General features: G+C 44.1%; 2 protein-coding genes across 2 annotated transcripts; both read right to left on the minus strand.

Moving 5' to 3' along the window:
- LOC138367175 (autotransporter adhesin BpaC-like) lies at window positions 1-5,475 on the minus strand. The gene is made up of 9 exons (XM_069328580.1): window positions 5,233-5,475; window positions 4,905-4,985; window positions 4,061-4,567; window positions 3,267-3,389; window positions 2,180-2,686; window positions 1,386-1,508; window positions 792-1,011; window positions 252-401; window positions 1-170 (listed from the first exon to the last, which is right to left on the minus strand). The coding sequence occupies exons 1-9, from the start codon at window positions 5,473-5,475 to the stop codon at window positions 1-3; spliced, it is 2,124 nt and encodes a 707-aa protein (XP_069184681.1).
- Window positions 5,476-6,285: 810 nt separating this feature from the next.
- LOC138367176 (oviduct-specific glycoprotein-like) lies at window positions 6,286-15,073 on the minus strand. The gene is made up of 2 exons (XM_069328581.1): window positions 14,912-15,073; window positions 6,286-6,621 (listed from the first exon to the last, which is right to left on the minus strand). Exons 1-2 carry the CDS (start codon window positions 15,071-15,073, stop codon window positions 6,286-6,288), a joined length of 498 nt encoding a protein of 165 aa, XP_069184682.1.
- Between the last annotated feature and the right edge of the window lie 100 nt (window positions 15,074-15,173).

Below are 15,173 nucleotides of genomic sequence, written 5' to 3' on the forward strand. Positions count from 1 at the left end.
TTATCCTTTCTCAGCCACACCATATACACTCTTAGCCACACCATCTACACTCGAAGCCACATCATCTACACTATCAGCCACACTATCTACACTCTCAGCCACACCATCTACACTCTCAGCCACACCATCTACACTCTCAGCCACATCATCTACACTCTCAGCCACACCATCTACATTCACAACCTCACTATCTACACTCTTAGCCACACCATCTGCACTCTAAGCCACACCATCTGCCTTCTAAGCCACACCATCTACACTCTCAGCCACACCATTTACACTCTTAGCCACACCATATGCAATCACAGTCACACCATCTACACTCTCAGCCACACTATCTACGTTCTCAGCAACACTATCTACACTCTCCGCCAAACCATCTACGCTCTCAGTCACACCATCTGCATTCTCAGTCACACCATTTACACGCTCAGCCACACCATCTACACTAAGCTACACCTTACGCATTCTGATCCACACCATCTACACTTTCAGCCACACCATCTACACTATCAGCAACACCATCTACACTCTCAGCCACACCATCTACACTGCCACACCATCAACACTCTCAGTCACACCATCTACACTCTCAGCCACATCATCTACACTCTCAGCGACACCATCAACACTCTCAGCCACACCGTCTACACTCTCAGCCACACCACCTACACTATCAGCCACACCATCTACACTCTCAGCCACACCATCTACACTCTCACCCACACCATCAACACTCTCAGCCAAAACATCATCACTCTCAGTCTCTCCATCTACACTCTCAGCCACACCATTAACACTCTCAGTCACACCATCTACACTCTCAGCCACACCATCTACACTATCAGCCACACCATCTACCCTCTCAGCGACGCCATCTATACTCTCAGCAACACCCTCAACTCTCTCAGCGACATCATCTACACTCTCATCCACACCATCAACACTCTCAGTAACACCATCTACAATCTTAACCACAACATCTACACTCTCAGCCACACCATCTACACTCTAAGTAATACCATCTGCATTCTAAGCCACACCATCAACACTCTCAGCCACACCATCTACACTCAGGCACACCATCCACGCTCTCAGCCACACAATCTGGATTCTCAGCTACACCATTTACACTCTCAACAACACCATCTACACTCTTAGCCACACCATCTACACTATCAGCCACACCATCTACACTCTCAGCCACACCATCTACACTCTCAGCCACACCATCTACACTCTCAGCCACACCATCTACACTCTCAGCCACACACTCTACACTCTCAGCCACACCAACACTCTCACAAATACCATCTACACTCAGCCACACCATCTACACTATAAGCCACACCTTATACACTCTCAGTAACACCATCTACACTCACAGCCACACCATCTACACTCTCAGCGACACCATCAACATTCTCAGCCGCACCATCATCACTCTCAGTTACTCCATCTACAATCTCAGCCACACCATCTACACTATCAGCAACACCCTCAACACTCTCAGCGACACCATTGCAGATACACCATGATACACTCTGATATTCTCTGATACACCATCAACACTCTCAGCGACACCATCTACACTCTCAGTAACACCATTCACACTCTCAGCGACACCATCTACACTCTCAGCCACACCATCTACACTTTCAGCCACACCATCTACACTCTCAGTCACACCATCTACACTCTCAGTCACACCATCTATACTCTCAGCCACACCATCTACACTCTCAGCCACACTATCTACACTCTCACCAACACCATCTACACTCTCAGCCACACCATCTACACTCTCAGCCACACCATCTACACTCTTAACCACACCATCTACACTCTCAGCCACACTATCTACACTCTAAGCCACACCATCTGCAATCTAAGCCACACCAGCTACACTCCTAGCCACACCATCTACACTCTTAGCTACACAATCTGCAATCTCAGCCACACTATCTACACTCTCAGCAACACCATCTACGCTCTCAGCCACACCTTATGCATTCTCAGCCACACCATCAACACTCTCAGCCACACCATCTACACTCTCAGCAACACCATCTACACTATCAGTCACACTATTTACACTCTCAGTCACACCATCTACACTCTCAGCCACACCATCAACACTCTCAGCCACACCATCTCCACTCTAAGCCACATTATCTACACTATCAGCCACACCATCTACACTCTCAGCCACACCATCTACACTCTCAACCACACCATCAACACCCTCAGCCACACCATCTACACTCTCAGCTACACCATCTACACTCTCAGCCACACCATCAACACTCTCAGACACACCATCTACGCTCTCAGCCACACCATCTACACTATCAGCCACACCATCTACACTCTCAGCCACACCATCTGCACTCTTAGCCACACCATCTGCCTTCCAAACCACACCATCTACACTCTCAGCCACACCATTTACACTCTTAGCCACACCATATGCAATCTCAGTCACACCATCTACACTCTCAGCCACACCATCTACACTCTCAGCAACACCATCTACACTCTCAGCCATACCATATACACTCTCAGCTATATCATCTGCACTCTCAGCGACACCATCTACACTCTCAGCTACTCCATCTACACCCTCAGCCACACCATCTACACTCTCAGCCACACCATCAACACTCTCAGCCACACCATCATCACTCTCAGGCACACCATCTTCACTCTGCCACACAATCTACACTCTCAGCCACACCATCTACACTCTCAGCCACATCATCTACATTCTCAGCCACACCATCTATACTTTCAGCAACACCATCTACACTCTTAGCCACACTATCTACACTCTCAGCCACACCATCTACACTCTCAGCCACACCATCAACACTCTCAGTAACACCATCTACAATCTTAACCACAATATCTACACAGCCACACCATCTACACTCTAAGCCATACCATTTGCATTCTAAGCCACACCATCAACACTCTCAGCCACGCCATCAACACTCTCAGCCACACCATCTACACTCACAGGCACACCATCTACGCTCTCAGCCACACCATCTGCACTCTCAGCCACACCATCTACACTCTCAGCCACACCATCTACACTCTCAGCCACACCATCTACACTCTCAGCCACACCATCTACACTCTCAGCCACACACTCTACACTCTCAGCCACACCAACACTCTCACAAATACCATCTACACTCAGCCACACCATCTACACTATAAGCCACACCTTATACACTCTCAGTAACACCATCTACACTCACAGCCACACCATCTACACTCTCAGCGACACCATCAACATTCTCAGCCGCACCATCATCACTCTCAGTTACTCCATCTACAATCTCAGCCACACCATCTACACTATCAGCAACACCCTCAACACTCTCAGCGACACCATTGCAGATACACCATGATTCACTCTGATATTCTCTGATACACCATCAACACTCTCAGCGACACCATCTACACTCTCAGTAACACCATTCACACTCTCAGCGACACCATCTACACTCTCAGCCACACCATCTACACTTTCAGCCACACCATCTACACTCTCAGTCACACCATCTACACTCTCAGTCACACCATCTATACTCTCAGCCACACCATCTACACTCTCAGCCACACTATCTACACTCTCACCAACACCATCTACACTCTCAGCCACACCATCTACACTCTCAGCCACACCATCTACACTCTTAACCACACCATCTACACTCTCAGCCACACTATCTACACTCTAAGCCACACCATCTGCAATCTAAGCCACACCAGCTACACTCCTAGCCACACCATCTACACTCTTAGCTACACAATCTGCAATCTCAGCCACACTATCTACACTCTCAGCAACACCATCTACGCTCTCAGCCACACCTTATGCATTCTCAGCCACACCATCAACACTCTCAGCCACACCATCTACACTCTCAGCAACACCATCTACACTATCAGTCACACTATTTACACTCTCAGTCACACCATCTACACTCTCAGCCACACCATCAACACTCTCAGCCACACCATCTCCACTCTAAGCCACATTATCTACACTATCAGCCACACCATCTACACTCTCAGCCACACCATCTACACTCTCAACCACACCATCAACACCCTCAGCCACACCATCTACACTCTCAGCTACACCATCTACACTCTCAGCCACACCATCAACACTCTCAGACACACCATCTACGCTCTCAGCCACACCATCTACACTATCAGCCACACCATCTACACTCTCAGCCACACCATCTGCACTCTTAGCCACACCATCTGCCTTCCAAGCCACACCATCTACACTCTCAGCCACACCATTTACACTCTTAGCCACACCATATGCAATCTCAGTCTCACCATCTACACTCTCAGCCACACCATCTACACTCTCAGCAACACCATCTACACTCTCAGCCATACCATATACACTCTCAGCTATATCATCTGCACTCTCAGCGACACCATCTACACTCTCAGCTACTCCATCTACACCCTCAGCCACACCATCTACACTCTCAGCCACACCATCAACACTCTCAGCCACACCATCATCACTCTCAGGCACACCATCTTCACTCTGCCACACAATCTACACTCTCAGCCACACCATCTACACTCTCAGCCACATCATCTACATTCTCAGCCACACCATCTATACTTTCAGCAACACCATCTACACTCTTAGCCACACTATCTACACTCTCAGCCACACCATCTACACTCTCAGCCACACCATCAACACTCTCAGTAACACCATCTACAATCTTAACCACAATATCTACACTCTCAGCCACACCATCTACACTCTAAGCCATACCATTTGCATTCTAAGCCACACCATCAACACTCTCAGCCACGCCATCAACACTCTCAGCCACACCATCTACACTCACAGGCACACCATCTACGCTCTCAGCCACACCATCTGCATTCTCAGCTACACCATTTACACTCTCAGCAACACCATCTACACTCTAAGCCACATTATCTACACTATCAGCCACACCATCTACACTCTCAGCCACACCATCTACACTCTCAGCCACACCATCAACACTCTCAGCCACACAATCTACACTCTCAGCCACACCATCTACACTCTCAGCCTCACCATCATCACTCTCAGCCACACCATCTACACTCTAAGCCACACCATCTACACTATCAGCCACACCATCTACACTCTCAGCCACACCATCTACACTCAGCCACACCATCTACACTCTCAGCCACACCATTAACACTCTCAGTCATACCATCATCACTCTCAGCCACTCCATCTACACTCTCAGCCACACCATTAACACTCTCAGCCAAACCATCTACACTCTCAGACACACCATCTACACTATCAGCCACACCATCTACCCTCTCAGCGACGCCATCTATAATCTCAGCAACACCCTCAACACTCTTAGCGACACCATCTACACTCTCAGATACACCATCAACACTCAGCAACATCATCTACACTCTTAGTAACACCATTCACACTTTCAGCGGCACCATCTACACTCTCAGCCACACCATCTACAATCTCAGCCACACCATCTACACTCTCAGTCACACCATCTGTACTCTCAGCCGCACCATCTACACTCTCAGCCACACTATCTACACTCTCACCCACACCATCTACACTCTCAGCCACACCATCTACACTCTCACCCACACCATCTACACTCTTACCCACACCATCTACACTCTCAGCAACACCATCTACACTCTAAGCCACACCATATGCATTCTAAGCCACACCATCTACACTCTTAGCCACACCATCTACACTCTTAACTACACAAACTGCAATCTCAGCCACACCATCTGCATTCTCAGCCACACCATTTACACTCTCAGCCACACTATCTACACTTTAAGCCACACCATCTACACTCTCAGCCACACCATCAACACTCTCAGTCACACCATCTACACTCTGAGCCACACCATTTACACTCTCAGCAACACCATCTACACTCTAAGCCACACCATCTACACTATCAGCCACACTATCTACACTCTCAGCAACACCATCTACATTCTCATCCACACCATCTTACACTCTCAGCCACACCATCTACACTCTCAGCCACACATCCTACACTCTCAGCCACACCATCTGTACTCTCAGCCACACCATCTATACTCTCAGCCACACCATCTTACACTCTCAGTAACACCATCAACACTCTCAGCCACACCATCTACACTCTTAACCACACCAGCTACACTCTTTGCCACTCCATCTACACTCTAAGCCATACCATCTGCATTCTAAGCCACACCATCAACACTCTCAGCCACGCCATCAACACTCTCAGCCACACCATCTACACTCTTAGTAACACCATCTACTCTCTCAACCGCACCATCTACACTTTCAGCCACACCATCTACACTCTCAGCTACACCATCTACACTCTCAGCCACACCATCTACATTCTCAGACACAATATCTATACTCTCAGTTACACCATCTACACTCTCAGCCACACCATCTACTCTCTCAGCCACACCATCTACACTCTCAGCCACACCATCTACACTCTCAGCCACACCATCTACATTCACAACCACACTATCTACACTCTCAGCCACACCATCTGCACTCTAAGCCACACCATCTGCATTCTAAGCCACACCATCTACACACTCAGCCACACCATTTACACTCAACATTTCCTCGGGGCTGTCCCTAGATTTACTACTCTACACAGTAAATTGTCCAACATAATTAGTTCTTTCAATGGTACTGGCGGTTTATGAATCGGGCGAGTGTCTTGCTTAGTCAAAAATTTAATGTCAGGTGCCCATATGGGGTCTTGTCTTTGTTCCGTTTCTACTACTGTAGCATCTAATGCTGGGTAATTGAACTGAATCGCAGCTACATGTCGAGAAAACGCATCGGCTACAACATTTTGCTTCCCTGGAATATATCCAAATGTGTAATTGAATTCTTGAATTGTGAGCAAATATCTAGCAAACTTTCCAACTGGATTCTTATTTTTGAACTAGGGAATTAATGGTTGGTGATCTGTAAGAACATGAACTGGGTAATTTTAAATTGTATCCTTGAAATGTTTAAGTGCCCAGACAACTGCCAAGGCTTCTCGTTCTGTTGCACTATAATTTTTCTCTTCTTTGGATAATGTGCGGCTAGCATAAGCTATTGCGTGATCTCTGTGACCTTCTGTTTGAAGTAATGCAGCACCTAGACCTATGTCACTAGCATCTGTAACCAACGTAAAAGGTTTAGAAAAATCTGGGTACCTAAGGACAGGTGACGAAATCAAGGCTGCTTTGAGTTTTTTGAATGACTGATCCTGGGCCTCTCCCCAAACAAAGGGTTCATCTTTTCTTTGCAACTTGTAAAGCGGAGCGGCTATAATAGAGAATCCAGCAATAAATGAATGATAAAATCCTACAAGACCTGTGAACTGTCTTACGGCTTCTGAGGTACAAGGTGTTGGAAAATCACGGGCAGCAATAATTTTTTATTCATTCAATGTAATACCTGAAGGTGTAACTGTATGACCTAGGAAATTAATCTTTTGCTTTAAAAATGAACATTTTGCAAGCTTTATTTTTAAATTAGCTTCAGCGAGCTTTGCAAGTACTTTCTCAAGGTTCTGGAAATGAGTCTGAACATCTTGCGACATGATTATAAGATCATCAAGGTAAACTAGAAGTGTACTTCCTATCAATCTACGAAATAGATTTGTCATGAGCCGTGAAAAGGTTATTGGACTACTACGCAAACCAAACGGCTTTCTTTTGAAATGAAAATGACCATTGGGAGTACTAAAGGCTGTCAATTGTTTACTTTCCTCATCAAGGGGGATTTGCCAGAATCCTTGCAACAAATCTAACGTTGAGAATACTTTGTTTCGACCAATACTTTGCAACAAATCATTGAGAACTGGAAGTGGGAAACGATCAGGTATTGTTACTCTGTTAAGCTTGCGATAATCGATTACAGGTCTCCAAGTCCCATCTCGCTTTGGTACAAGAATCAATGGAGCGTTCCATGGCGAATTACTCGATTCAATTACATCACTCTGTAACATTTCCTCTACAAGTCTATCTGCTTCTGCTCTCTGAGAATGGGGAAGACGGTAAGCTGGTACATAAATAGGCGTAGTTCCTTGTTCAAGGGGAATTTTATGTGTAATGAGAGGAGTGAGACCTAATTTTTCTCCTGGTAGAGCAACAACAGCTCTATTCCTGTTCAAAATTTCCAAAAGCTGAGCCACAGAGTCAGGAAAATCAGTAGGACTGAGGTGTTGCGCTTGCACCTCTGGCTGAGATCCCTGTTCTCCTGGTGTGAGTGTACAAACAGTATGATCCATGGAGACATCATCCACAACTCGCACCGGTAACGAGTAATGGGCAAAATCTACAACATGGGTACCAGACTGGAGATGGATATCGGCATTACTTGTGTTTGCGATAAATAATGTGACAGTACCATCCTGCACTGTGTGCCAGGAGGGTTCAACAAATGTACCATTCACTTTACATGTTTCACTTTCCGCAATCACATCCGACAACTCAGGCACTCCCTGAACCTTAACTCTTATTCTGGTGAGAGAATGAGGGTGTAGCACAGTGTCAGTAGCCATGGAACCACTGACTTCAGAGATGGAAGCTGCCAGGCGAGCGAGACAACGAGAATCCGTTAGGGCGTCCCCTTCCAGAAAGTCCCGATACTCATTCTCCTTAACAACTGCACAACTACTATGCTTCAATCGAGTGCCTGTTTTCTCGGGTATGCTACCACGACAATGATCTGACAAACCTACGCTAGCAAGGCGGGTGTCAACAAAATTAACGTAATCTGATTGAAGGTTGAACTCGTGGCCCTGTCGATACATGCTACACAAGGGTATGACATGGTCTTTGATACTTATGTTCCAACGATGGGGAAACAATGCAATATTTTCATCAATCATGGTGTACAGACCTAAGAGAATGTCTCCAGGAAAATGAATAATGTCAACAACTAAACATGTTATAGACAATGTGACATCATTGAACTTGAGTGGGAGGTCAATTTCACCCTGAACTTTTACTTTATTTCCTGAAATACCACTTAGAAAAGGTTTGTGTGACTGTTTTAAAGTAGTAGGGTGCTTACTTTCGATGTCTCTAAGAGCTGAGGGCTTGACAATATTAATTTTTGCACCTGAGTCAAGAAAAACTTTTAAAACTCTACCATGTACAATGGCTGAGACAAGGGGACCATCACTGGAGACTGGACAAGTTACTACTTTTGACTTATGTTGTCTGGCATATCTGCGTCTTGTTTGGGTCAAATTCACTGTGGATCCGTCAACATCTACAACTGGTCTAGAGTCAGTGTCCTCCTCTGTCAAGTGTCCAAATCTATTTTGGGTAGCTACTGAATACACAGGGAGGGCACTAGGATTGGCTAGCTTGAATTGGTTAGCGGATGGCCTTGGGGGTTTCCCGACGACATGGAGTGAACATTCTGAGCTCCAGCATTCTGTGACCGAGCATTATAATTTGAAGTTGCATTATAGCTGGGCTGGGAGTTGTAATTACGTGGGTTCTGATAATGTCTTGGACGCTGTGGGCCTCGCCAAGACTGACTGTGGGAGTTACGAGGTGGAGATGTCCTTTGCCTAGCTCTACAATCCGCAGTGTGGTGACCAACTTGTTTATGGTACGTGCAATATGGGAGCCTAGAATGATAAGATTGACGAGGGGACCGAGAGAATTGTCTAGGAGGTGATGATCTAGGGGCGGACCAACAGTCCCTTGCGAGGTGGTTACTCTTACCACAATGCCAACATGAGGGAATGGATGGTTGTGGACTATGGCGTTTCGGCAATTTATGAGGCGGCGAATTTGACTGGGGGCTACGAGCATGGGTACGGTTCTGTGACCAAAAGTTTTGAGAGTTTGTGGGAGGATGCTGAGAGCTTGTTACTACATTTACAGTATCAGAGGGTGGCAACAGTTGAGCACTTCAGGGAGCTAGTTTATCGGCGGCATTGTTAATAGCCTCAAACACTTCACCAATTTCATGTTTAACACCAAAATTTTGTTGCTCAATGATTGGTTTAGTATGCTCTGGGGCAAAATGCATTAAAGTCCCAAATGCTATCATCTTGGCCATGCCTCAGGGGACAGATTATTGTCTTTATCTAACCAAGTCGAATTATTCATAGCAGAAACTAAGGCATACAGATACTGATCGAGACGGCTAGTAAACGCATTAAACGATTCACCAGGCTGCATGGTGGCATTGGCAATTTGCTTGACTAACCTATACGGGTCAAGGTCTCCTTTGTTAACAAAGCAACGGCGTAAGAAATCCTTAAATTCGGGCCAAGACTGGAGGCTAACAATGGCTTTCTCATCAACAACAAAACGTGCGTCACCTTTGGTTGTGTCCACAGCTGACCGTGCAATTGCTAAGTATTCGGCATCAGTAGGCTTAGAAAAACGTGCAACAGTTTTCGCTTCAACCTTACTAAACCATGACTCTAATAAGCGGGATTCACCAGCAAAAAGAGGAATAGCCATTTCCTGAGCTGATCTCTGGCCATTAGGATGAGCAACTGTTCCCGTTGATTCTGAAGGGGTTTCAACAGTGGTAGGCATTGTCACAGCCATGGAAGGAGTATTTGAACGCAGATTATAATTAAGTGCACCTGGCATCAGAAATAGTATACACAAAAATAAACACAAAAAAATATCAACTTGGCTAAAGTAAAAAAAAAATGGCAGAAATAAAATTATTAAATTGGGCTAGGCAAGAAAATAATTAAGAACAAGCAAATTGTAAACTAAATTTAGCAATCTTTCATTAAAAATGACTGGAATTAGATGTATGTAAATTAATTAAACCAGACTAAGCACAGCAATTTAGAATAAAAACTGGGAAATGCAATTGAAAAATTTCATTAAAAAGATTCAACACAACAAGTGGCAATGCAAGAAATATGGATGTAGCACATAAACTGGACACAGGAATGTATATAACTGCTATGGTAAAAATTTAAAATAAAATGCTTAAAGGATAAATTTCAAGTTAGGTCTGGAGAAATATCAAAATTTTTCTATGTTCTATTGTCTATGGAAATCTCAAAAACAAATTTCTATTATGCAAAATAAACTGCTAGAAACAATTATTTCTTACTTCTCTCACCTTTGAATTCGCTAATGACACTAGTAACAATTAATGAATAATGGAATCAATGCAGGGAATATTGAAAGGACTCAGAGAAACTGTGGGCCTGGAGTACTAAACCGGCTCCAATATTTAACAAGTCACTGAAAGGTTAATTCATAAGATATTTTGGATATATTTACGTTAAACCTCATTAAATCATAGCACACAATATCTTAGCTCATAATTACTTAACTCAGGGCTGCAGGATTTGCAATATAACAGTGGCCAAAACGAAAAATGGTGACAAGACGTGTGAAAAGGCCAATGTGAGGGCTTGTTTACAAACTGGTGCGATGGCCGTGCTCCTGGCGGTGTTGGCGCGAAGCTCAGGAACCCCACACACTGTTGATGTTGGAAGCGCGAAGATAAATTCTGACGACGACGATATTGCGACGATGGCGGTGGGGAAAGCACGATAGGGAGACAAGAGTTCACAGCAGAGTGGTGTAGCCGGAGGCTGTGGCGATGGTGTGTGAGCTTGGGAGGGAGGCAAGGTGGCGACACTTAGTCAAACAATTGTAGTCTTTTTTTTCCACCAATTCCTTTTGAATAACTGTACAACACCCACAATAATCAGTTGATACTTGCGACGATGGCTGACGACGATTTCAGTAGCTTGAACACTCACAAAGCTTGATACTGTCAGCTTGGGCGGCAGTGGTGGTGGGTGCAGGTTCCCACGTGGTGGCGCGAGATTCAAAAATGGCTGGCGAGGAAGCTTCCTTCCTCCTCACTGATGAATTAACGTTCAAACAGGAAATTATTGACCCTTACTGCTGAGACGTTGGCCTGGAGTAGTGGTTGATTGCAGGACCCCGGTCTGGCACAATATTTGATGCGTGGGTGGCAGGATGCCGGCTATGGAGGCGGCTGATGGCGGTGGCGGCTGTACTGTGAACACAAGGCGATGCTGGGTACTTGAATTTTCGTTTCCAGAAAAAATTTCTGGGTCCCACTGCTGCTACCAGTATTCGTTTGCCTTGTTCGGGTTGAATGTAGACACAGTAGTCGCTTCTGTATATATTTATTGAGTGAGGCAACAAGGTATATATCTGGGCAGCCGAGGACCACCTACTCTGAGTCTGTGAGGAGAACTGAGGCTGCTGGGAGCATGGCTGATGCTCCTCTGTCTGGCATGACGTCAGAGGCCTACTTACCTGTGATTGGTTATATTTCAACTGACATAGAATTTGAGTATTATCCATGATGCTCCTGCAAGTGCACATCCAGGAAAGGATCGTACACTCCAACAAGGTCAATTGAAGTATTTTTGGCCAAAAATGGCTAAGGAGATTGCTCATTATGTTGACAGATGTTTAACTTGTTTACAGCACAAGGGACATGTTTCAGGACCTAATTCAATTTAAGTGTACCCAGCAACTAAAGCTCCTTGGGAACGAATATCGATGGATTTATTGACAAATTTTGCGGAAACAGAGAAAGGGAACAAACATTTGTTTGTAATGGTCGATAATTTTTCACGGTTTTGCGAACTAGTTCCTATCCCGAACAAAACAGCAGAAACTATAGCCAGCGCATTCCATGACCAAATAATTTGTAGATATAGTATGCCTAAAGTAATCCTTTCAGATAATGGTCCAGAATTCAGTAATAGTATTTTAACTAGTTTGTGTGATTTATATAACATCAAAAAATGTAGCATCATGCCTTACAATCCAGCAAGTAATGGACTAGCCGAACGTACTAACAGGAAAGTGTTAGATGCCTTGAGAGTCACGTTGAATTTTGATAACAACAATTGGGATGATTTTATACCCTTAATTCAGTGTGCTATAAATTCTTCAATTAATGTTTCTACAGGTGACACCCCTCACGCTATTCTTTATGGTACAGATAAGATCCTCCCTAATGAATTGATTAACGTACCTCCTACTTCCTTATATAACATAGATGATTTTGTTCAAGTGAAGCATAGACAGATGCAATTAGTATTCAAGAAAATACGTGAACAACTGTCCAAAGCTACAGCCGAGTTCACTCTAGCAAGGAATGCACGAGCTAAACCCAGTAAAATAACTATTGGATCTGTAGTAATGATACTTAACCAACATAGGTCTGGTTCAATGTATAAGTTAACTAAGAAACTTTTGGGTCCATATAAGGTAACCGAGCTTATCAAAGGTAACAAATACAGACTAAAGAACTTAGTAACAGGAGAGTATATAAATGAACATTTAGACCACATGAAGTTAGCTAAAATGACTGTTGACGAGACTGATGAGGAAGATGACAATGAACTTACCCAGACAGATACTCCTCTTCTGACACCACCTTCTGTGGTTGACAGACCACTTGATGTTCAGCAACCCCATACTAACACTTATAATCTTAGATCTAGACCTCTCGTTTCAACCGTGCACTCACCACATGTCCATTGGCTAGATGTTAACGAGGATATCTCTCAAGATGATAGTTTGTCACATGAAGTTTCATCTGTTCCGGACCTTCATTCAGAACCAGAGTTGTATAGTGCTCTGGATGAGCTAGGTGTAGATATCCGCAGAATTTATAATTGAGTGCACTCTGCAGTTATTCTGTTTGTTTAAAAAAAAAAAAAAAAACTAATTTGCAGTATTTCTACCACATGTGTCTTATTATTACCATTATATATAATGTATAGTTTTTCTGAACTTTATTTTGTTATAAATTAGATGCCATTGTTAAGTCTACTACCATTTGTATTTTTACAGTGCTTGTCATAAGAGTTATTATTGTTCTAGCAACCACATTGAGGCCAGTGAATCCTGACTGCTATCACGCAGATGTTAGTCTTCTTGATCCAGGTCTTGTATATAGCTTGTAAATATATTGAACATTAAATATATTGTACATTGGTCTTGTAAATATATTGTATATTTCAGAGAGAGAAAAAAAGAGAAAACAAAAAATCATTATCTAATCTTAAAACTCATTTGTGGTTGTTAGGTCAGAACTTTGTTCCATTAATGTAATAATTGTTTAATTTTGTATGGTTTTCAAGCACATGCCATTGACACATGTTAATAATTTTGTTTAGGCAATACCTTGAGTTGTATTGTTCATATCTGATCAGTAGACATCCACATGTTTTTAATACTCTGGTTTAATCAAAGCATTGTTACCATGATTTTCACCTATTATGATGAATTTTTTTTTGGTGCATATGCCTAGTTGTTAGTATTACGCACACCTGATCTTCTTTCAATGTTTTATTATGCAACTTTCACATGTAAGCCATTATTGAATGCCACTGAGGTCCTTTCAGTATCATTGTAACTATATAGCTAGCCAGACCTTGTCCACAAGGGACGTCGACTTGGTAGCGTGTCCGAGCGGTGTTATACTCAAATTTTATGTCAGTTGAAATGTAACCAATCACAGGCAAGTAGGCCTCTGAAGTCTTGCCAGACAGAGGAGCATCAGCCATGCTCCCAGCAGCCTCAGTTCTCCTCACAGACTCAGAGTAGGTGGACCTCGGCTGGCCAGATATATACCTTGTTGCCTCACTCAATAAATATATACAGAAGCGACTACTGTGTCTACATTCAACCCGAACAAGGCAAACGAATATCTACACTCTCAGAAACACCATATATACTCTCAGCGACACCATCTATACTCTCAGCAACACTATCTACACTCAGCAACACCATCTACACTCTCAGCCACATCATCTATACACTCAGCCACACCACCTACACTCTCAGTAACACCATCTACTCTCTCAACCGCACCATCTACACCCTCAGCCACACCATCTACACTCTCAGCCACAATATCTATACTCTCAGCCACACCATCTACACTCTCAGCCACAATATCTATACTCTCAATCATACCATCTACACTCAGCCACACCATCTACACTCTCAGCCACACCATCTACACTCTCAGCCACACCATCTATATTCACAACCACAATATCTACACTCTCAGCCACACCATCTGCACTCTAAGCCAC

Source organism: Procambarus clarkii, chromosome 21 (genome assembly GCF_040958095.1).
Source record: "Procambarus clarkii isolate CNS0578487 chromosome 21, FALCON_Pclarkii_2.0, whole genome shotgun sequence".
NCBI lineage: Eukaryota > Metazoa > Arthropoda > Malacostraca > Decapoda > Cambaridae > Procambarus > Procambarus clarkii.